The 24,138-nt window shown below is 37.9% G+C and overlaps 1 protein-coding gene across 12 annotated transcripts in view; it reads left to right on the top strand.

Annotated features, from left to right (window-relative positions):
- The window catches only part of TOX3 (TOX high mobility group box family member 3), a 142,686-nt gene extending 126,233 nt beyond the window's left edge, over positions 1 to 16,453 (top strand). For 9 of the 12 annotated variants that reach the window (XM_030470226.1, XM_030470228.1, XM_030470225.1 and 6 more), the window contains 4 exons: positions 9,020 to 9,289; positions 11,161 to 11,388; positions 12,616 to 12,696; positions 14,605 to 16,449. In XM_030470226.1, coding sequence (XP_030326086.1) covers positions 9,020 to 9,289; positions 11,161 to 11,388; positions 12,616 to 12,696; positions 14,605 to 15,342 — 1,317 coding nt within the window. In that variant the 3' untranslated portion in view covers positions 15,343 to 16,449. Of the gene's footprint in view, positions 1 to 9,019; positions 9,290 to 11,160; positions 11,389 to 12,615; positions 12,697 to 14,604 lie in introns of all 12 variants that reach the window. The other 3 variants (XM_030470231.2, XM_030470232.2, XM_030470221.2) reach the window with 2 other exon arrangements.
- The last annotated feature ends 7,685 nt before the right edge of the window (positions 16,454 to 24,138 follow it).

Here is a 24,138-nt window from a genome sequence, read left to right as displayed (position 1 = left end):
ATGATGTGGCTTTAAGGAGCTGAGTTGCAAATTTGCACTTATTAAAGGCTGCATACAATAGAAATATTATTAAAGTTTCGAAACAGTGGTGCCTTTTTTTTAAAGGTCTAAAATTTTTTTAACGAGTTTAAATTCCCAAATTATTAATTAGCTTTAAATAGAATAGTTTAACAAAAGATTGCAAGAACAAAAACTAAAAAAGTTAATTTAAAATTGGCAAAAGACAGTTATTTCACTACTCACCTGACTACGTGCCTCTAATTTGTATGTTTAATTTTCCTTTACAATGAAACTTGTTTGTAAATTTCTCTTTTAATACCCAGTCTGTAATTTCCCATCTAGAAAGAATGGAGTAGGTTTTCAATTAGTACAATATTATAACAACATTGTTTAATGTGTTGCAGATGAAACAGTTATTTCATGGATCATTAATGTGTTTAACACCTGGAATGGTCTATTAAAACAAGCCCTTGTTATTGTTATGAACATGTTTATTGTCATCTTTAATATAAAACATACACCTAATTCCAAAAGGTTATAATTATCCATTTATAAGAGTGGCAACTATTCTGACTAGAGAGATTATCTTCAGAGTTTTCGTATTTCTATTTTTCTTTGATTACTTTGGTGGAGTAATCGAAGTTGAGTTCAAAAATCAAAAATGTCATTCCAGCTTGTGTTGGACTTTCCCAGCAGAAATGGTAGCAGTAATCACAGGTTTTAATACTTTTTGGTACCAAGAAAATTAACCTCAAAATTAAGTAATACCAGATTAAATGATGCTCTGGTGGCTCAGATCAGTAACATTTGGCCATATACAGAACCTTTTAAATGGTGGTGGATGCTTTGTAAACTTAGACTGTTAAGACTCTGTTGGGATTTTGCAGCTCTAATGTCCACTGTCAGCTCAGCGCTGTGATGGTCTGGTTTCTATCCACAGATCTGAGCTGTGCACTTTGCTGGTGAACTTTCAGGTCTTTACAGAGTCTTTTTTCTTTTGTTGGTGTAAGGTTAAAGATGTTATTTTAGGTCTAATGATGTATCTGTGCGTTTTTAGTTATTTTTCAGGGAGTGTATGTGCACAGCTCGTGGGGCCTCGGGGGGAGGTGGGCAATGGGCTGGAAACCCTGGAGGCAACAGACATCAGTAGCTTCATGCTACAACTCTAATGTGATATGAAGACAGTTCTAGCCTGATGATGTACTAAATAATAGGGTTTTAATAGTGTGTAGATGTTCATTCCTCAGTGACATTGTAGTAATCAGTGTGGATAATGTAGTCATTTTTATGAGAGACATGCCCTTCCTTCCTTTCTCATTGATACAGCACAATGGGCCATCTGTTAATGAGCTGTTATGGTTAGAGAAGGAAAGGTATTCTGGTGTTTTAAAAATTGGCAACTGATAGTAACTGCAGGGAAGGACCTGTCCATAGGAAACAAAGTGGCAACAGTTGCCAAAGACACCTATCTGAATAGCAGTTTCTGGTGGTGTTAAAAAAAATAATTAAAGAGTGAGGCCAGTAGGTTATTACATTTTGAGATACATGAGGGACTTGGGCATGAAAGGAAAGAAACACAGTAACATTGGCTGAACAGTCTGGGGAAAAATGGCTGTGACTATTTTGTATTAATAATGCCTAGATCAAGAACCATCAGTTCTGGAAAAAATTGTGATGTGCCATATGAGTTTATGTGAAAAATTACATACGCCAGTGGGAAAGCTGTCAGGAATTAGAGAGAATCTCTGATACTTCTAAGAACTGAGCTCAGAAGGAATGCAGACGTGTATGACTGTGGACACAAGCTGAGACTTAAGTCTCAGCCATGGCTTTAAACTACTCTTCCTCTGTAAACCAGGTGCTACTTTCTTAAGCCATCCAAATGAGGCAGATGATGCAACTGGTCTGGGTATGTGGTACCTGGCCAAGGACTTTGTGGGTCCCAGCCACACTTGTTCTTGGATCATTTGAAAACTTCCTTTGCAATTCCTGCTATTCCCTGCTGTTAACACCTGTGTTTCCCCTTGGACAGCTTACCCAATACTCATCTTCCATTTCAAGTTCTCAAGCTATGAAGAAGTGCTAAGCGTCTGTAGAGTTCTAAATTATTCTATGTTGTCAGGTAGCTGGAAAGAAAATACATGGCTCTGGTAATACAAAAGATAATGAGACCTACTTTTCTGATTTGCTTTATAAACCAACAACAAACAAACAAATAAAACCTGAACAAAACCCCCCAATTTGCCCCCAAAACCCAAAGAAAAAATACTCCCCAGAACATAGCTACCAACACTCATAGCAATTTTTAAACAAGTGCTATGTAATCCCCAAGTCTGTCCCCCACAAATTTCTTGCACAATTCTTGTTACCTTTGATAATGTTTGTTAGTTGTCATGCTTTCTTGCAGTCTCTCCCCATGTTGCTTACTGCATAAACAAGAACCTTTGAAGTCTGCCTTTGATTTGGTAGCTGAAGTGCCTGAAGTTGTAGAGGTTGTAACAAAACTGCTAACAGCATTTATCTGACATTCTGGGACTTAATTTTAAGTATCCAGGGTTTGTTTGCAGTGTGCCTTTGCTGTTTGCATACAGCAGACCGAAGCTTGTACTGCTGATTTGGAGAGAAGCTCATCATGCCAACAGACTCATCAGATGAGAGCCCAGATCTGTGATCTGAGTCACACACGTATTGTGATCATGCTGTTGGGTACCTTGTCCAAAAGGAGTGTGATTCAATATGCTTTAAAGTATGGTAGATGTTTGGGGAGAAGAGAGTAAGGAATCTGTTTCTAAATGCATTTGCAAAATGGTGTAAAAATTAGGTTATAAAGAATTAAGTTATGCTAAAGCATCCATAGCTGCTGCTGTTGGTGGGTTAGCAAGCCTGTGGTGCTGTCCGTCTACAAGAGCACAACCCTTTCCAGAGCAGAAGGACTTAATAGCAGCTGAGGCAGCCAAGAAGCATTGCTTTCAGCCCACTTTGGGGACTGCATGAGGGAATGATGGGGTCATAAGAAAGTAAATGGGTAAGAACAAAGTTCCCAAACAGCAAAGCCTCCATGTGAGGGTGCTGGTTCATCTTGGGTAGAAATTATAAGCATTTCAGAGAAAAGTCTTTGTCTCTTATTTCAGTAGTTGTGTGATTTTGGCCTAGCTATGAGCTTTTAGCATTACTTCACCATGTAATGTAGCATTTTGTTAGACGTAGCTGAGCACGCTGCAAATGGGCAGGTACGGGTAGAGGCCACAGAGGTGTTTCAGAGGTGCCCAGACCTGGGACCGGAGCAGTGTTGGTCAGCAGGTGCCCAGGCTGGTTAGCCCCATCCGTCCCTTGGCACCTTCTTGCTTGGCATTGCACCTCTGAGGTGGTGCTGTACTCTAGTGCCTAATCCCCAAAAGTGGTTCCATGGACGAAATGGTTTTAACTTATGATTTGGTGTTTCACAGCACTCTTACCACGTCCTGGAACAGGTCAGGTCTGCTCTGAAGGAAGCTCTGTGCTGCACAAGGGAGTGTGAGGAACATCAGTGTTCTGTTTTGTTGGAGTTTTTTTCTTCTCTTCATGTCTCTTCTGTGGTGTATGTGCTCTGTGTGAACAGAAAAGTGTAATTTCTGGTGTAGCAGGACTTGGAGAGCAGACAGACCCAGGAGTATTCATTTTCTTCAGGGAGCAGAATGCATGTAAGCCTCTTCTCATCAACTGATCTTTTAGATCCAGCTGCAGGCATAATTTTTTTTTTTTAATTTTTTTTTTTTTTGAAATGCACATGTACTGTTTGTTGAAGTCTTCATTTGGGAATTAAATTAGGTAAGGTTTACTTTTCAACAGAGACATGAAACAAACCGTAAGTTTTCTCATTGCCAGAAAAAAGAAACTGCTGCTTGTAGTGAATCTTCTAACTGCAGTTTGACAGATCTATTAGGGATGGCAGTATCTGTGGAGGGGAGAGGAAGGACACTTCTTCAGTGATGTCAGTACCAAGTGCAACTCTTTGGTATTCTGTTAAGTAAGGATTTAATCTCTGACAGAGGAAAGCATCTTGTTATTTTGATTTGTTTTGATTGGCAGTGAATTCCAATCTTGTAAAAATATAGATCAATGGATTCTTTTATCTATACTTTACTTGTGGAGAAAGAGTATGGAGGTTTTCGTCTAGATATATGCTGATTTGCCCCAAAGTAAAGGGAGTAATTTATAGACAGGGACAAGTGAGGATTTCACTCTTTACATTGCGGTGCATTTCATTCAACTTAAATATATCCTTTAAAATATTACATCAGCTTATGTTACACTGACAGTGACAAATTCCTGAGGCAATAGGATATATAATGTTTTAAGTCAACTTCTGAAACCAGGGCACAGTGAGCATAACCATAAATGCTGGGTTTTGCATAGTTATTTTTGTTGACAGATTTCTCACTTTCCTTAAACTAGCTCATGTGGTATAGGAGCAGATCCTAGCCCTACATGTTTCTGTAGGCACTTTCATGGGCTCAGTCCTGGCACGGCTACAGAGTCTTACATGGGGGCTGTTGCCTATTTAAATGGTTGAAGGCTGTAGACACTGATTTTAATCAAGATTTCAATATTACTCAAAATGTTCTAAAGAATTAATTTCCCAGTTATATTTTTAAATATAATGTTGAGTACTCATAGAGATTAAAATTGTAACAGGGTAGAAATCCAGGATAAAACTGCTGCATGTAAATGATTCTCAAAATGCAGGGTGAGTGGAAATTAGGGCATATCTCGATGTAATGGCTGGATGCATTTACCTGTCAGAATAAATATGAGCTGTATTACTAGCTGTGTTAACTACTGGATGCTAACGAGTTGATAACAGAAGAATGAACTTTCTTTTATTACCTGAATTTTTCCCTTAGTACTGATGGTGTGTTTCACTTCTGCTGCTATAGGTACAGTAATTGTTGAAAAACACCTTGGATCATACTGTATAAATTAAAGCATGGGAGTTTGCATATTCCTTTTTTTTAAGTCTCGTTACTCTGTGGTTTGCTTTCCAGTGGCTGTTGAGGAATTAATATTTTGTCAATTTTTTACTTTTACAAATCAAAGTAAGCTATAGATATAGCATGTGGCGTGAGATGTGTACTTTGGCAATATGACTAAGTATGACTTCTTTGGCATAACTGTCTAAATAGATTAGAATAGTTGAGAGTAGGATAGTTTGATGGATAGATATCCTTATGGTTCCTTTGGTGAGGCCTACTATGCATCAAATGCTGAATGTCTTTTCAATGTGTACTGTTGGAGCTGTGTAAGAGAGTGGTGACAGAAAGCTAATGTGCCTAGATACGGTTGCCATAAAGTCATTTTGAGAAGGGGGAAAGATTTTGGACCGTGTTTTGCCTTTTTTACCCATGTGTATAATTGAAGAGACCATAGAGGTGACTGGCATTCCCCTCAGTAAATGTGTCTATACCTTAGGGTTTTTTGTATCGTTCATGTAGGATAACAAAAGAGAGATCCAAGACAAAGTAATTTTAATTCGTGGAGGAATCACATGAGTTATTTCTCTTTGGTTTTCTGTTTCACACATTATGTCCTTGCCTGATTGTCATGCTGAGTAAATCAGTGATTGAGTTTTTTGCCTGGCTTGGGTTTAAAATCAGCAAGTTTTGCCTAGCTTCAATCCAAGACTGTAAAGCAGATCAGGCTCAATCAAAACTCGATTCTGTCCGCTTGAGACGTTCATGATTTTTTGACAGAACTAATCTGTCATTTTTTGCATAATGTTACAAAAATCTTAAATGCTTATAATACTTATGTATCACTTTTATGTCTGGTTAAGTTTATGTAAAAGAGCTTGTGATAGTCTTTAGAATTTTCATGGTATTCTCAGTGGATTATTTTGAATTCATGAGCTTTTCAATTTTCCTGTAGTAAAGTAATTAGGATGTCATGTGGATGTTTTAGTGCACTTGTATTTCTATGTGTGCCGCTATTAAAAGATTATTTTCGTTGTTAAACACTTCTTTGATAAACATTTTGTTCATAATGAAATGCTGCAGATCCTTTTGGTTCAGTATTGGTCTTTGTAGTATAAGTGAAAAAATAAGAGTTAAGATAACTGATGGAAATTTTGTTTTCTTGATTCCTTCTTAGAAGATTTTGTTTGCTCAGGAGCTATATACAAATGCTATGAACTTTAAGGTTGCTATTGACTAGCTCCCCTACCTTCTTGCTACTTGTCAAACCACTGTCAAATATAAGAAATGGTTTATGCTTCCTTGTCTGAAAGCTATTCTATAGATACGTTAGGTTGAGGCCCACAACATTTTACCACACAGTAAAAAATTAAATCCCCATTCCTTTGCCATTTTCTAAATATTGATTAGCCATGTAACTTAAATTAAAAGTGCAGAAAATATATTGTTTGTCAGTATCGTATGCACGTAAATGTAAATGCATGTAAATTATAAGAGATTGAAAATAATACAAAATATTTGATTTCATATAATACATCTTGTCTGGTTCTAGGTAGCCAGTTACAAAATATTGTTGTTTCCATTTCCAGCTTTTAATTAAGGTTTTAAGATAAAAAAAAAAAAAAAAAAAAAAAAAAAAGCTTTAAAAAAAGAAAAAGAAAAAAAGAAAAGCTTAAAAATTTAGGAAAAGATCCAGAAAAGAAAACGTGGAATAAGTGGATGTAAAAAACTGTACAAGCATCGAATAGTGTCAGAAAAAGGGACAGTTAAGAATTCATGGGCTTGTGTATAAAATTAGATTCTGGGTCAGTGCAAGTCAGGAGAATGTAGTCTTGATAAAATCAGAGATGCAACCGAAATGACAAGACTTAGAGTAAATGGTTTGTAACTGGCGTCATCACATTTTGTTGCCTCAGTGTAAAGGCCAGAAAGCCCTGTGTTGTGTAACAATGAAGAGAGAACAAAAGCTAGCCTTTTAGGTGTAGAACACCTCCAAGAAAGTACTGCCTGCAAAATAGAGAAAAAAGTTCATTTCAAAGAGAAATGGTCATTCCGGTGATCTGCACGTTTGCTTAAACAGCAGAGATTTTCTTCATGCAATAAAGTAATGTGTGTAAGCTAAAATGAATGGAGTACTATGCAGAAAGTGATATCCTTTTAGAAAAGACTTTGAATGACTTCCAGATGCCACTGCCAATACAAGTCACAGTCAAAATGACCCTGTAGTTAACGGTACTAAATTTCCACAGAAGAGTGCCCTGAAGCAAATGGGTATTTCAGCCAGTAAGTCTCATGTTTTGATCTTTCTGTATCAAGTGCTCCACTTTTGGCACATGCATTCATGTCTAAGGAAGCACACTCCTTTACTGAAAATATTAAAAGGATTTAAGAAGTAGACGAAGCAACATAGTGCAGTAGGGATGATGAGCCAAGCTGTTAATGACTTGGGAAGTATGGAGAGAATGAGGGTAAGACTTACAAGCTTGTGGGGTTACTTTCATCTGTACTGGATCCAGGTGCAATATCCCATGTACTTTTATGCTAAGAAGGATTTCTTTTTACTGTATAGGCATCAGCAGAAAGACACATGAATACCAAATAATATGATTTATTGCTATAGGGAAGCAGGGTGCTGTAGCACTTGTACGTGAGATGGATGAGGCAGGGTGTGCATCTTCTCTAATGTGTGTATTGCTTCTTTGTATGGCTGCACTTGTCCCATCCAAGAAAAGGCTTTCAGGAGCACAGAACCACTATCTCTGTTGAGGAAGAGTTTTATAAACATATGAGGAAGGTCTCTTGGGCTAAACTTACCTCAATGAAGACACAGATATTTGGAAACTGGTTTGAGCTTATCTTAAGAAGAGAGCACTGGGAAGGTCAGACTCTGTTGTGGAAGTTCAGTGGTCTGTACGCTGGGAGCCCAGCACTGCTGCTTTGTTCTGTGTCATTTCATTAAGGATCGTTGCACCTGCTACTAATTGCAATGCAGGTTATTAATAATGAAAGAGTTTTCAAAATCTAACTTATTTTTCACGTTGCTGTCTGTTCAAACAATGGGTATAGATTAATCAGATTTCTGAATCAATTTGTGAGCTGTTTATTGTTTTCACTTATTAACTGTTGAAAAAAATCTTGTTTTCTGTTTAAATGTTTGTTCATTGTGTATTGATCCGTGTGTGGTTGAAAATAAGAAAACTGAGTTGTTCATAGGCAGATCCCAGTTGGCTTTTCCTTCGGGGTCTTACTTTTAATTTACAAATGTGGTAAGTGCTGTGCAGATGTGGAAGAAGACATAGTTTGTGCTCTCAGGAAACAGCAGAAATACAGCCATGCAAGCCCTTGAGTTTCTGAGACATGAAGTACAAGAAAAATGAAGTCTGAGATTGGTACATAGCTTGCTACTTCCACATGTGTTGTTTGATTGCTGGGTTAAAGATAAAAATGTGTAGTTTTGTGTGGTGGAACAAGGATTTTTAGGAGTGATTAGGATGACTATGTTCTCCAGCATGCTGCAGTGTCTGCACTCGAGACCGGGCTGGGCAGTGTTCTTTGTTTAAAACAACTTTAAAATCCCACTCAGACAGGATTGTTTTATACCTGCTCCTGTTACTAGTAACAGCTATGAATAATTGAATGTCAGTAAAGGAAGATGCTTTTTTTTCTGTATATCTCCCCCGCCCTGGTTTTGTTTACTTTCTGTATTTGACAGCAGTTTGTGTCTTCTCAGTTACAGTGTTTTCCCCATATCGCCAGTCAGCCTGTTTCCCTCTTGTTTATCTGGGTATTTCACACTGCATCAGGAAAAGAAATGTTTAAAAATGGGGATTTTTATTCCACAAAAGAGCCCTCACCCACAACTGGGGGAAGAAGTGAGGTCCAGGGCAAGTGTAGAAACTGATTCTGCATTTCATTTATTAAAAATGCATCCAATTCATCAAAAAAAAAAACAAACCAAACTGCAAGTTGACAGTTCTGCAAGTCGCTTCTGTAAGCCTGTGAAAGTAACTTTACCTGATCATGCTATATGGTAACTGCTAATGACTAAATACTGTTTCAATCTCTTTTAGGATCAGAGTCACACACAAGTTTCCCAGTATCGCCAGGATCACTCTCTGATTATGAGATCTATTGTCCACATGACTGATGCTACTCATTCGGGAATTATGCCTCCTTCTCAGCTAACCACCATTAACCAGTCTCAGCTAAGTGCACAGCTGGGGCTAAATTTAGGAGGCACTAATTTGCCACACACTTCTCCCTCCCCACCTGCCAGTAAATCAGCCACTCCTTCCCCATCCAGCTCTATAAATGAAGAAGATGCAGATGAATCAAATAGAGTAAGTTATTCCCTGCACTGTAGTGAGTAAGCTTTACATGTCTATATGTTATATTTTCATGAATGTGGCAGGTGGTAGGATCATCTCAGCTGCAGTTTGGTCATATAAAACATAGATGTTACAGTACAGTGGAATATGATTAACTTCCTGTTTAGCCACTTCAGACATTTCCATAATACCTCCATAATAATAAATGTAAAAATATACATGGAATCGTAGAATCATAGAATGGTTAGGGTTGGAAAGGACCTAAAGATCATCTAGTTCCAACCCCCCTGCCGTGGGCGGGGACACCACACACTAAACCATGTCACCCAAGGCTCTGTCCAGCGTGGCCTTGAACACTGTCAGGGATGGAGCATTCACAACTTCTTTGGGCAACCCATTCCAGTGCCTCACCACCCTCACAGTAAAGAACTTCTTCCTTATATCTGACCTGAACCTCCCCTGTTTAGGTTTGAGCCCATTACCCCTTGTCCTATCACTACAGTCCCTGATGAAGAGTACCTCTCTGGCATCCTTGTAGGCCCTCTTTGGTAAAGGTATTTCTCTAGAACATGTTTTGCAGTCAGGTACTTACTGAGCCAGAAGTGATGTCTTCGTAGTTAAGAACTTGCAGAGAAATTTTCTTTCATGAACTTCTCTTGTTGCTTTCTAATCCCATGTAAAATTTTAGCATCCAGAACACTGTCTCCACAGCTCCATTATGTATTGCAACTACCCCAACTATATATATGTGTGGTCTAATACATTCATAATTGATTTCAGATTTTATAGATTTGGTGAATCTTTGGACAGTTTTGTCATTTTGGTATTCTTTGGAGTCATATAAAACATAGATGCATTTAGACAGAAACAAAATAAACTTTCCTTTAAGTTTAGTAATTTTACACTTTGCTTTAAATAAATCTGTCATAAGGGGAAAATTTTATCAACAAAACAAAGCACAATCGTTATCATAGCAGTATATTTAAAGGGCACAATTTAGACTGTTCTGTGAAAGGTTTTCTCATTAAGTTAATGGAAATTGTGCATATGGAAAGATCATTACACAGGATCCTCAAAATATCAAAGTAAAATGTGTATCACAGGGGTATATTTAGAGCCACATTATTCCCTTGTTGCAATAATCTGTGCATAGTTCAACGAAAGATGGTACAGGATGAGGTGCATGCAGGGACCAGCATCACCTGTATCCTGGTGTGCTGCTCTGGGGTTTCCCCATCCCAGGGGCAAGAGGGAGATGTAGGAACAGGGCCAGTGCCTGGCAGTGACCTGAGCCTCCAGTGCTACTGCACGGGCGCCTGACCCTGCACTGGGGCAGTGGAGGTGGGTGCTGGACACAGTGGGTGTTTGCTGCAGGTAAATAGAAGCTGCAGAGTTGCTACTGCTTTTTGCCTGAAGGGTGGGCTTTTTAACCTCTGACCCATGTCTTAGTTGACAGTCTAAGTCTGGGAATCAGGAAATGCCTCCAAGCTCTTCTCTTTTGAGTCTCTGCTGCTGAAATTACATCTTAATAGAAAAACATAGGCTGCCTATTCAAAATATACTATAGATTTTTTTTATTTTTTTATCTTTTTAATACAGATTAGCATTGGGGTGTATTTTTTCAGGTCAAGCTCGTAGGATTTGACTCTCAGAGCCATGCTTACAATGAGTAGTAACTATTCATACGTTTAGTTCTAGTAGATCTGATGAGATTTAAGAACTGTTTGGGAGGAGAAAGGCTTGCACAACAGGACTCTGCAAAATGTTGCCTGCATAGTAGCTTTATCCTTATATTATTAAGCCAGACTGTCAATATTTTTTTCATAATTAACCTGACTTATTTCATGCATATATTGACTATTCTTGCTGTTACTATTTTTTAGGCTACTGGAGAAAAAAGAGCTGCCCCAGATTCTGGCAAGAAGCCCAAGACTCCAAAGAAGAAGAAAAAGAAAGATCCCAATGAGCCACAAAAGCCAGTGTCAGCATATGCCCTTTTCTTCAGGGATACACAAGCTGCAATTAAAGGGCAGAACCCGAATGCTACATTTGGAGAGGTCTCAAAAATAGTGGCATCTATGTGGGACAGTTTAGGAGAAGAACAAAAACAGGTAAAAAAATGAGGCAGGGCTGTCTCACAAGAAGTAAAATAGTAATCCTTGTAAAAAAATATCCTTCTACCTCCATTCCTAGTGGACCATGCTACTTGTTGGTGTAGACGTCTTAATCGTTAGAGCTATACTGATTTTTGAACTTGCTGAAGACCTGGTGTCTGAAAAGCATTTTGTTATAAGAGGCAGTAGGTAATATTAAATGGCTGTGTTCGTCTTCAAACTTTAAAGGGCAGTTTGTAAAAAAGCTCAGGTGATACTGTTTAGAGTCCTGTTAGGACTGTCTTTTGATGATTCCTATTTCAAAGCTCTTGTTTCCTATAAATCAGAAGTTGGAAAAGGGGAAGGTACAGCACATTTAGCATTTCCCTTTGATCTGCCTTATGAATTTGTTACAAAGCGTGTTGATTTCCAACCTTTGAAGCCGATCCTCTGTGCCTCACTACAATGTCGTGTGTAAAATGTTACCTCCAAATCAAACTTAGTACAGAATGATGAGTTTTGTTCTTCCTTGAGGGTTATTCTTCTTTCTACACGCGTGTAACTCCTACACGTGGATGGAAGTGGAGGAGGGGAAATCCTTTGAGGCTATTTGCTTGTTGATACTCTGTGCAGCTTCTAGTAACGGTTAATGGAAGCTGTGATGGAAGAGTAAATTTTGCATAGGACACCTTCTGGCAAGATGTGAATGATCTTGTTTGTCAAATATGTTTGGAAAGTTTCAGTGTGATCTAACAGATGATGGTGAACACGATTTAAAGGCGAACTTTATTCTCTTGTACTGGCTTTGGGGAAAGTGAAATGTCCAAGCTTTATGAAACAACTTTTCTAAAGATGTATTTTTTAATATGTAGTTTAAATATTTGTTTAAAAAAATATTGCATGGTCATCTTTTGCTATTTTATACTACTGCAGATACTTAGCATCTGAAATACTCTGTGTTCTAATATCCTATGTACTTAGGATCATTAAGATATAATTTCCTGGGGAAGTGTGCATAGGTAGTCTTGTCAAACAGTTGGCTGTTCTAGCACTTTTGTCATTCACAATAAATCAACGCAAGTTCTGCTCCAGTGAGTAGACCTGAAAGTCTGTAGCCAGGGAAGAAAAAGCACATCAACAGTAGAGTATTTTCTGGTGGTTTTGGCGTGTGTTTTTTGTTTCTTTGCATTCTGGCAAAAGCACCTTCATAATTGAAGTTGGTGAAATTGTGATCTCTTTTAATAGGTATATAAAAGAAAAACTGAAGCTGCCAAAAAAGAATACCTAAAGGCACTTGCAGCCTATAGAGCAAGCCTTGTTTCTAAGGTAAGCCTGATAATGCCTTCCATGTAATGGAAGTTAGCTTTTGGCAATGGTGTTTAAATATTCCTGGGGGTATGTGGTGTTACGCAAAATATAAGTAGAATCCTAGGATTTCGTTAATACAGCTCTACCAGATGTTGTGCTGCTGCTCAAACCCTGCTTACTCTCTGCAAAAAAAAGCCATCCCTCCAATGCTGAAGAAGGCACAGTAATGATTACTAAACAATAACTTTGCGAAGTACATCTTCTTTTATCTATGGTGGCAAAATAATGCACTTCACTACAAAAGTAAAATTCAATCATGAAAAATACACTGACCTTTTGACATTAACGTTTGCAAGCTATTTGCAGAGTTTTGGTTTTTCCGCAAGTGCTACTGCTCAAAAAACAGACTTGCTTTGTGTGGAGCTGGAGAGCAGTTGTTGCATGACAAAGCTTAAGTATTTCTTGCAGGTGAGGGGAAGAAATGTGTGGTGGCTCTGAATTTGGAGAGTACTTACAAATGGACTAGCTGGCACTAAGCCATCTGGAGTATTTTACTGAATGCTGAATTAAAATAAAACTTGTGAAGAAAACAAAGCTCTGCTGTCTTATTTGAGAACTTACAATTCTAACCAGCAGCACTACAGTGGTTGTAGGTCTGTTGCATCTGAATACCATAAATGGAAATATGTTTATGGACACCTAAACAGGATTAAAAGTTAATCAAGGTGGTTATTTCTCTACCAATATTTCATAAAGGTCAACTACAAAAATATCTTTGATCTCAAGAAAGCAACAGAAGGAAGTGATGCTATCTAACTCCCGGCAATATTTATTTGAATGTACAACTGCAGAGCGTTAGTAAATCACACAGAAAGTTGCTGTGTGTTTTAATTAATGATTAAAAATACAATAGCAGACATTATGCATGTGTTCCTGAAAGCTGGAAAATTTCTTCTGCTTGTATTGAGAAGCTGCATTTTTCTGTTGTCTCTAGGACTTACATAATATTCTCAAAGTGTTTAGTATCACAATGCTAATTTCAATGGCAGCTGGAATTCTAAATACCTTTGAGGAAATTTATTTTTTCAGTCCTAAGTTCCTTTTTCAAAAACATCAGAAATAATTTTCTCCCAGTATCCATGGGACCTAGGCTGCCAAGTAACTTGTGGGAAGACGGAGTGGAAATTGTACTCTAAGTCCAGTTTTCATCTCATCTCCTCCAACTTAAGACATAATTGCTGTAGCTTTTTCGTCCAAGGTAGTTGCTGAGAGTAGGGATGCAATTTATTGCAATAGGCCTTTTTGGACTGTAGTTTTCCTTCAGGTGTGTCTTATCAGAAACCTCCAGGACACTGAAAGAAGGCAGCATTCCCTAAGCAGGGCACCCCCTCATGCAACAGTATTCCTTCCAGGGCATTCAGTTGGATGTCTTGATAGCATTCTCTTAGGCTTTTGTCTCTTGTAGATACCTTGGTCTTGATTCCTTAGATGTGAAAACCTACAACAAGCACATTTTAAAAGTTGCTTGAGAAGTTTTGTTGTTTGTAAACTTTTATGCCATAAGTGGTGTGGGGGCATATGCTTCTGCTCAGATTTGTCTTTCAAAGAACAGGAGGTTTTTCAAAACATATAAATATAGAAAGTGTTGGGCCTTTTTTAGCTGTTTCACCCACAAAATGTACGTGACATCTGTGACTTTCTGGTGTTGAACAAGGGCATGAGTTAGTTTTTTGTCCAAGAAAGAATTGAATGTGCCATACAGAGACAGAGGAAGAGGTAATACAATGGTTTGGTGGATCAGTGGTCTTTTCTGATAGAAAACAAAAGATGAAAAAGTCTCCCTGAGTAGCTGTGACTTTTATTTCATGTAAACAGTAACAATGTCTTTTTTGTTAAAAATAAAATTAATTTCTTTCCCAAACACAGGCTGCTGCTGAATCTGCTGAGGCCCAGACAATTCGTTCTGTTCAGCAAACGTTGGCATCCACAAATCTGTCTTCCTCCCTTATTCTGAATACTTCTCTTTCTCAACATGCAGCAGTGTCAGCCTCTCCTCAAACTCTTCAACAGCCCCTTCCAAGAGCAATTGCTCCAAAACCTTTAACCATGAGACTGCCGATGAATCAGATTGTAGCTTCTGTTACCATTGCACCAAACATGCCAACAAACATTTCTACCCCGTTGATAAGCTCTATGGGAACAAATATGGTGGCAACACCGTCTCCGTCTCAAGTCAGTCCCTCAATGCAAAGCCAGCAGCACCAGATACAGCAGCTGCAGCAGCAACAGATGCAGCAAATGCAACAGCAGCAACTACATCAGCATCAAATGCATCAGCAAATTCAACAGCAAATGCAACAACAGCATTTTCAGCATCACATGCAACAACATCTGCAGCAGCAGCAGCATCTTCAGCAGCATATTAATCAACAGCAAATGCAACAGCAACTGCAGCACATGCAGCTTCAGCAAATGCAGCAGCAGCAAATGCAGCATATACAACACCAGTCACAGCCTTCTCCTCAGCAGCACTCTCCAGTAGCCTCTCAGATCACTTCTCCCATCCCTGCCATTGGGAGCCCTCAGCCAGCACCTCAGCAGCACCAGTCACAAATACAGTCTCAGACACAGACTCAAGTATTATCACAGGTCAGTATTTTCTGAAGAGAAATGGTCCTGTAACATGGCTTTTTATTGATAAAGGGGATAAGGATAAACCATATTTGGCTGAAAACTGTAAATTGTTGATGGTAGTTATGCAGAGATGCATAACAGATCAAATGATTCTCTAAAGTGTCTATTAGATAGGCAATAAAGAACTACAATGTAGCTGTGTATCATCTTTTAGCTGATTATAAATCATTTTGTTTAAAAAAAAAAAAGCTGTGCTCTTTTTCATGTGATGCCTTTTTAATTTATTTAAGCTTTACCTACAATATGTGAATCAAATGGCCTAATAAATACCTGGACCTTATGACTGCAAAATGGCCTTTCAGAGTTATAACGCTTCTTTCTCTAAAAGTGAGTAATGCACTTCAAGGCAGTATGAACTCATTAAGTCCTTAAAGCACAGTTGTAACTACCTGTAAAATGATGACTGGATTTCATACAATCATACTTGTATGACATGAGTTAGTTGATGGCATTTTTGTCATGGAAAAAAAGAGTAAATCACAGATTTTTGCCAAAGCTCTTAAGTTTTTTCTCTTCTACATGTCTTCAGAATGCAAGTAACTGAACTTAAACATTTGAGACAACCTTTCACTTCCTTTCTCCAAATAAACCTATCATAGTTTGTAAAAAAATATATATTGACGTTTACACTCTTACGTTAATTCCAGTTGCAGAACAAATGTGAATATTATATTCTGTGTTGAAGTGATGAGTTTCAGATTGAATACACTGTATTTTTAAAAGGGAAATGCACTTAAATAAAACTGTTATTACAGAAAGCTAAGATGAAAGCAAGAGTTTTTAATATGCTGTAAAACCAGTAGAATATTTAAATGAAACTCCACAACTGAATGATCAATGTAAATATTTTCTTTAAAAGTTGTAAGTTTTCATATCATGTGTTGTAAAGTTTTCATAAATGAGGCTTTAATGTAAACACTGGTAACATGAATTATTAATTGCTACATTGTTTATTGTGTTTTTATGCTGTTTTATACTTTTTTATGAGTTATGATAGCAGCAATTAAGTTGTTTGTATTTTGCTTATCTAAAATAAATGCTTTTATCTTGCTATAGAATAAACACATTTCAGTAAAACTGATGAGCCGTAAGTCTTTGTTAGAAAACCGGAAATGTTGCCTTTTGCCTTATGCAAACACTTTCTTGGAAAATTTATTTCATGTTTTATATTTTTCTTGCACATACTGGGTAAGCAGGTACCGGTGGGATCCGAGAGTGTGATCAGCTCTTGTACCCATTAGGATGCCCTGCTGAAGAGTTGTGTACGTCTCTGAGAGAAGGCAGGTGGTAGAGATACAAAACATTCATGGTGCATTGTGTTGCATTTATCTGCAGGAGGACCATAGAGAACCTGTCTCTCATCAGTGGTGTTCAGAGATAAGCACAAATTGTGGTTTTCTTTGTATCTTTCCGTTTCAGATGTAGACGCCGCTCCTGCCATGGGCTTCCCCTCTATAAGCCCCCAACTCAAATTTGGGCTGATCCCAAGTTGTCTGACTTTTATCATAAAAGTAGGACATGGTAGAGGAGAGATGGAGAGGGCATGTATTGCACATGAAGGGTTTGGAAACATTCACATCCAATGTGTTATCAGGTTATTAGTACTGTCTTGCTCTGGACAGAGAGGATAAATTCTTTATTTTCTTCTTTCCCTTCTTTGCCTGCAGTATCTGTGCAGCAAATGCAGTTTGACCACTATCCCCAGTTGTCTGGCATGATTAATTACAGCATCTGTCCTGTCAGAAGCTATAATGAAGAGGTCTTGATAAAAATTGCAAATTACTACTGGCAACAATCTTAAACTGCTTATGATAAAATGAAAATTAAAACCAGCAAGTGTCAAACCTGAGCAGAATCCTAATCCTGTTTGAGGAGATGTCCATGGCTATCCTGCTCAGACTACAACCAAAAAATAATGGAATATAGATCCCCAAAAAGTTGCAGCCAGACTTGAGGGAAGAGGTACTACACTGTGTGAGTTTATTAATAACTCAGCTTTCAATATTTCATCATCCTCAGGTACTCAGTTTATTATGTACAAATATTGAACAGCAAGAGAGTCTAATTCTAAATTTATAGATTTCTTGAAGCAGAAAAAAATTGAAGCTTTTCATAATAGGTGTTAGTTGTCAGCTACCCCTGCTCCTTATAGCCTTAGTATGATATCTAATAATGTCTGGAACAGAGGATGTTTATTCCAGGCACGAGGAAGTCTGCCTGCATTAGAAGTGGCTGATTGGTAGAGATTTTTGTGTGTGTCAGTTTTAACCAATGTTACATAACAAAGGGAACCATTTTATAGTTGTTTTGAAACCTTTAGACAAATGTCTTCAGAAATAATTGCTAAACTGCATGTGACAGTAATTGTGTATTAGTTCTATAATTGTCATTTTGAAGACCTATGAAGTATCGTTGGAAAAAGGTCACTAGTGATAAGAGTTAATTACAAGTGAAGTCTGTTTTCAACTATTTGCAGTGAGAAGCAGGTGTTATTACACTCATTAAATGGTTTCATAAATCCTGGGTTTTATCACATTTGATTAAGAGCTGCTGAACTACTGATGTTCAATTCCAGGAAAAATAGTTTTAATTACTGCAGAAAAAAAAAATAAATCATCAAGCAGGACCATACATTTTAAATATCAAAATTTGAATCTTGAAAAACTGGAGCATCTCCCTGCTTGCTACAAAATTATATTTTACATTACCCACAATAGCATATTGCAGAACATCTTGTGTTTCAAACTGTGCAAGTTGGTGTTCATATTCCCCAAGTCTAAGTGAGTAACTTCGCTATCATGTCATAAATAAAACTGTTAATTTAAATAGTTTAATATGCAATTTATACAGGAAAAATGCAGTATCCATATGATTTCAGTGTTGTGCATGGTTTAGGGAATGTTTTCCTTCATATCATTTACAAGCATTTAACTGCTCCCTTCTTTCCCAAGGTTTCAGATGCTTTATCACCCCAGTTAACCACATTCTACTTTCACATTAACCCAGGTTGACACATGATGAAAGAACATAAGGAGGTTTAATTTTTAGCTGACACAGGGTCATTAGTTTCTAACTTACAGAACAAAGCCCTTAAATACCTCTGAGCAACATAACATAATCTCAATTTTATGTTATCACCTGACCATTGTGTTTTGCAGGACAGATGGATTAAATATCTCAAGTTTAACCAGAAGTCTTGCACTAACTGTTTTCAATGGGAATTGGCTATTTGAATGGTTCCTTTTCCATTTCTCACTTCATGGAGTATTTTGCAGCACTGGACTTCATTCTAACCTTTCCCTCCCCCCTTTGTTTGGCTTTTGTTTTGCAACAGCTGTTATTATCATTTTTGGTCAGCTGTGATTGCTGGAGGCAAAATAGGACCAGATGGTGTTTTGCTATGCATGAATGGCGAGTTAGAGGAGTTTAGATTGAATAGGCCAAGTTTGAATGGTGTCTATGCACCACCTGCCCTCTTCAGCAGCAGCATACACATCATAGGAGCATGATCTGTCTCAGACCTACTAGAATTGGATGGGAATGGAGAGAGCTGCATTGGATTTTCTCCATATTTATTGATCTTCCATGCACTAACAGCATAATGCAGTACACAGTCAATTTGAGTTAATTGGATATGACACAGCATGTACATGTAATCTATCACTGTAGCTTCCCGGTACACTTTAGGTTTTGCTGCCACAAGAACATGCAGTATTAGCCTGCGTTTACAGGCTAAGTGGATGGAAGTAAAATAAGATCATTGTAGAGCTTGGTTTAACAAAATATGCTACTGTTTTAAAATGATACCCTTGAAACTGCCAGAGATGCAGTTAAATAGGAACATTTTGGATTTGATAGACTGGACTGAGTATTTGGGCACAGAACTAAATATACCTCATTCTTATATTTTCTGAGAGGTTTGCCAGTGAAATTTAAATGAAGAGTTGACTAAAGGTTGGGAGGCAGTGTCAGTAGTGATCAGTAGTGATGGACTGGTACCGCTCAGAAAGGGGTGTGTGTTTATGTGGAGGAATCTGCTTCGTAGCAGAAGGGATATCATATTCAACAAATTCTGATTACCAGCCCCTAAAAGTAAAATTAGGCATCCAGATTGTGTTTTCCAGATTGTGTTTAGAGTAGCAAAGGGCAGCTTTTATGTCCTCAAACTGGTCATAGAGGTAGAATTTAATGTTACAGGAATTTAAGATCTGTTGTATCCTCTGTTAAGGTTCACTGAGAGACAATGCAATACCTGATATCTGGATGTTGTGGAATAAAATGCATGTGTTACAAATAATGAAAATAATGTATAACAATAATATAAATTACTTGAATTGTTACAGCAATTGGATGTTTAAAAGCCTACTTATGTATGTAACTGGGAGTTGCGATCATGCTTTGCCTAATTTGGCAGGAGCTGCTCGCTCGGTGTCTTTGTCTGTGGTGTCAGGTAGCTGAGTGAGTTACTTTATTATGAAAATTACATTCAACTGAAAAAATGCTAAATATTTTCAAGTGCCTGTGGGAAGGATTTGGTTCTTAAAGTCACCAAGAAGTTAATGCTTCTCAGGTGCATCTGAGGGAGAGAATGTTCAAATATAATACTAAAATCTTTCAGAAGAGAATGCATTGCTTTGAATGAACTGGTCTGGTGCTTGAATAGGCTACATTGGAGATTATAATGTTTACCTTAATTAAAAAGCAGAAATGGTATTTTAAATAGGATTTTGTCCAAGTTCTTGGAGCATTAACATCTTCAGCCCCTACACAAACCAAAATAGTGCAGAGTATTCTTACAGGGTTTGAAATAAAATTCATTTTAATCTCCTAGGTTAAAAAAAGTTGAACGGATAATTATACTTGATGCAGTGTAGTTACATGGGCACTTTCTACAGATACCATTTATTTTCTTTCCCCTCTGAGAATATCTTTATTGATACAGGCACCTTGGTCTGCTATTTTTTCCAAACTGGTGTTCCTATCTTACCTGAACTCTGCTGCTCTAATTGAAACAGAAAGACTTTGATCCAGCAAATCACTTAAAATGAGTGGATAATTCATGTATATAAGTAGTAGTTTCATTAAAGTGACTACTCATATGCTCTGTTATACAGTTGCTCAAGTGCTTTCATAGATCAGGGGTCTAATTGCAAAATGTTGTATTTGTTTTCCAAACAGTTCTAAGTAGTGATAACAAGAATAATCGGAACCTAAACTCAACATAAGCTAACTTGTATTTTCTGCATTTTCTTTTGTTAGATTCTATTCTAAACACGTCACAGGTCTGATTTTTATGTAGGGGTGTCTAACCTTTGTGCTGGTTCAGTGACTGTTGATCATCATAAATGTGTAAAGAATTTGCACATTTGACTGGTGATTTGTATACTCAGTCACTCAGATGGGTTTTTACTGTGCACAGGTCTGAAAACCTGTACCTGCATCAGCAGTCACAGCTCTTGACTGAGCAGATGCCTTGACCACATATTTGTATTTACAAGACAGAAGTAAATGCAGGCAAACAAAACACCATTCTACCTACTGGCAATATTTGTGAAACCTGAAGGATATAGTTACTGCAGGCTGTTATATTTTTAATGCTGTATCCCATAGTGCACTGATAACAATCATACACATTGCATTAGCATAACATATATAAATAATAAAGCCCATGTGTTATACTGGTGGCTATAGGTGCTTAAATTTGTAATTGTTTTCAGAGTTTGTTATTCATGAGAATTGACCATATAGCATGGATATTTAAAAAATAACAAGTAGCTGTACTGTTGCTTAATTTCTTTCCTGTTCCTAATTTTGAAAGTGCTGAATATTCAGTGTCTGAAAATCAGAGCTCACTTTGAAAAATTCTGCTGTATTAACTGTTGATGAGGGGATTCTCACTGCTGCATAAATGTATGTGTATATATGTAAGTATAAACTGATAGTAGTGAGCAATCCAGGTATGTGTTCCAACGTCATACAGCAGCCTCTCTGTGTGCTCTGCACTGTGGTGTCACCCAAATCATATTCCCCGTTCCTCTCAGCTTCTTCTCGCTTTTCTTATTGTCCCTACCCACATTTCCCTCTACTTGGCTAAACACAGTAGCGGCCAGGGCTTACTTGCCCCATGCCAGGTCTTGCACCCTGCTCCTGCCTGTTCACCACCTATGGAAAGCTCCTCCTGAATAGCTTCTCCTCTTCTTGTTCCTCCTATTCCTGAAGATTGCAAGGCAATGAATAAATAGTTCACATACATGATAGATATCTGTTTAAATAAAGGGATGTCCAGATGTGTGCACCTAATTTTATGTGGAAAATCTCTAAAATATATGTAAATATGAGGTGTGCAGCAGGGGATTTTTGGGGTAATATTTTAGGTGCTTTTCAGCATGGGATTTGGTTACTGCTCAGCATACTGTGGCATTGGTAGAATATAGATGAAGCTAGTGATAATTATCATCCTTGCATAAACAGACTTTCTCCCTTAAAATATTGTGGCAGGTAAATCTGTGTTTTGGTCATTTACAGCAAATAGCATATTACAGCAGATCTTGAGCTCTTGGTGGAATACACGTAAGTCCAAGTGTCAGTTTAGAGATACTTGTGTTTTGATAAGGAATAAGCATCCTTTCTTGTTTTCTTCCACTTTTCTTCCCTTTTTTTTCTTTTTTTATCCCAATGCAAATTAAATCCTTATCCTTAACTTTAGAAGATGGCCAGAGCTTGCTGGCAAGCTTTGAACAAAAGTAGTAATAAAAGCGTAATATTCTCACATTCACTTCCGCTGAAGTCTGCTGAAGCTGCACTTGGCTTTAAACCCACAGCTAAGTTTGTTCTGATGATTTCTTTCAATTTTCAAAGCTGCTGATCAGCAAAAATTAATTGATACCTGACTCTGCATCTCTGCCAGTTCAGCTGCAAAAGAGGCAGATCCCCATTGTAAATGTGCGCCAGGCCCGGTGCCCGCAGCATGGCTGAGGGACGCAGTGGGCAGCGGGTGTAGGTCCCTCCGTGCGGGCTCTATTCTCATCTCATTTCACATCGCTTCAGTGTCAAAAGTCAATGCAAGATATAACATAATTTCAAAGGGAACAAGATCAGGCAGCCAGGGACCACTGCATCTTGGCCAGGTCTCAATCAGTTGCAGAACGAAATAAGAAGTTGTAAAGCCAGTAGAAATAATTACAGCAATTTCAGGGGGGTTTGAGGTAGGGCTTAGCTGAAGATGGGCACAAAAATGCGGCCATTATGAACGTGCTTGTAATTTTTTCAAATAATGCAGGAATAATGCAGAAAGAGCACTAATTCGAAGGAGAGGGAGGAACAGCAATTTTCCTCCTGAATTGAGAAAATGAAAACTGTTTGGTATGTGTTGCTATCACAGCAAAGTGTTTCTATCCAGGCTCAATGCTTCAGCATATAAACAACTTCCACTGAAATCTGCAAAGTGCCTGTGCAGAGCATCAGGGAAAATATTCCTGATTTAAATGCATTAAGCAAAATGATAATGTTATTTGACTTTGGTTAATAACAGAGGAGAAATATAACACTTTAGATTGATTAGCCTTCTGCCATACAACACAGTCAATGAAATCAGAAATACTTTGTTCTTTTTCTAAATTTGCATTAATTTTAGTGGGGTTTCTTTTCTGGGAGCTTGTGGTTTGTTTTTTTTTTTCCTGTTGCTATCCATATATTTTATCTGAAGTTTGTTTGTTGCTTTAGAACAACATATTTGTCCACTGTAGATAAAATACATACTTTGTTCAATTCCTTACCGGAGGTCAAATTCTCTTGAGGAGAACAAGTGTTGGTTGTGTAGCTGTCAAAAGAGGGTTTAGTGCTTGACCCTAAGAAGGATTCAAAGCCCAGATCTCTCTTTTTTTGTTGCTTTTCTTTCTTATTGTTTGTACTTTATACTTAAGGGGCCTCTGCAAAGGGGAAAGCCTCTGCTTTGGTATTCACAACTAGCAGCCTTCTACTGAAACACCTCAAAAGCTTTTCACAGCAAGAATTTAGAAACCACTGCTCTGTGTCAACCGCTGGTGCATAATCAACCCCGCACACGGAGGGGTTGGATGTGGTGGTGCTGCATGGCGGAGGAGTCAGGGATTCAGGGCATATGCATAAACGTTCTAGCAATAATCAAATACTGGAGGTATGCAAGCATGGATGCAATGAAGCGAGACTTTGAATCCAAAGGGCTAAGTTGCTGAATTAATGAAGTTTAGAGGAACACAGAGACAATAGCTGTTTAACTGGATGCTCACTGGAAAGTTGATGCTACAGTTTTACATATCTATGCTAAAACAGAAGTTGTGTGTTACATTCTCTACAGATGGTGTTTATTAGAGTGTACACAAACTCAGTGTTAAAAATAACCATAAAAAAGCCTGAGATTTTGTATAATTTTTCACAATTACTATGGTGTAATTGGAAAGCATAACTATTATATTACATTTTATTTTATAGAACTACAGTGCAATTGTACCTGGTAATAGCTGTTAACAGTATGACATGCCTTAACTGTAAAAAATGCAAAATACTTGTGGTATTCCTAACTGAACATGAGTTTTGGCTAACACAAATGTAGTAAAGGTGGATTTCAAGTCCTTTCTGTCCTGGGTGACAAGACTACCGGCCGTATCTTTTTTATCTCTACTAACTCACAGTTCTCCAGGGCCATTCCAGGGGAGCCAGGAGCACAAGGGGACCAAGCAAACAGATGGACTGAAGTACCACACACCTGAGTATCAGAGGAAGGTTACC

Source organism: Strigops habroptila, chromosome Z (genome assembly GCF_004027225.2).
Source record: "Strigops habroptila isolate Jane chromosome Z, bStrHab1.2.pri, whole genome shotgun sequence".
NCBI lineage: Eukaryota > Metazoa > Chordata > Aves > Psittaciformes > Psittacidae > Strigops > Strigops habroptila.
The sequence above is the reverse complement of the archived record's forward strand: the minus strand, read 5'-3'. Positions and strand labels throughout refer to the sequence as shown.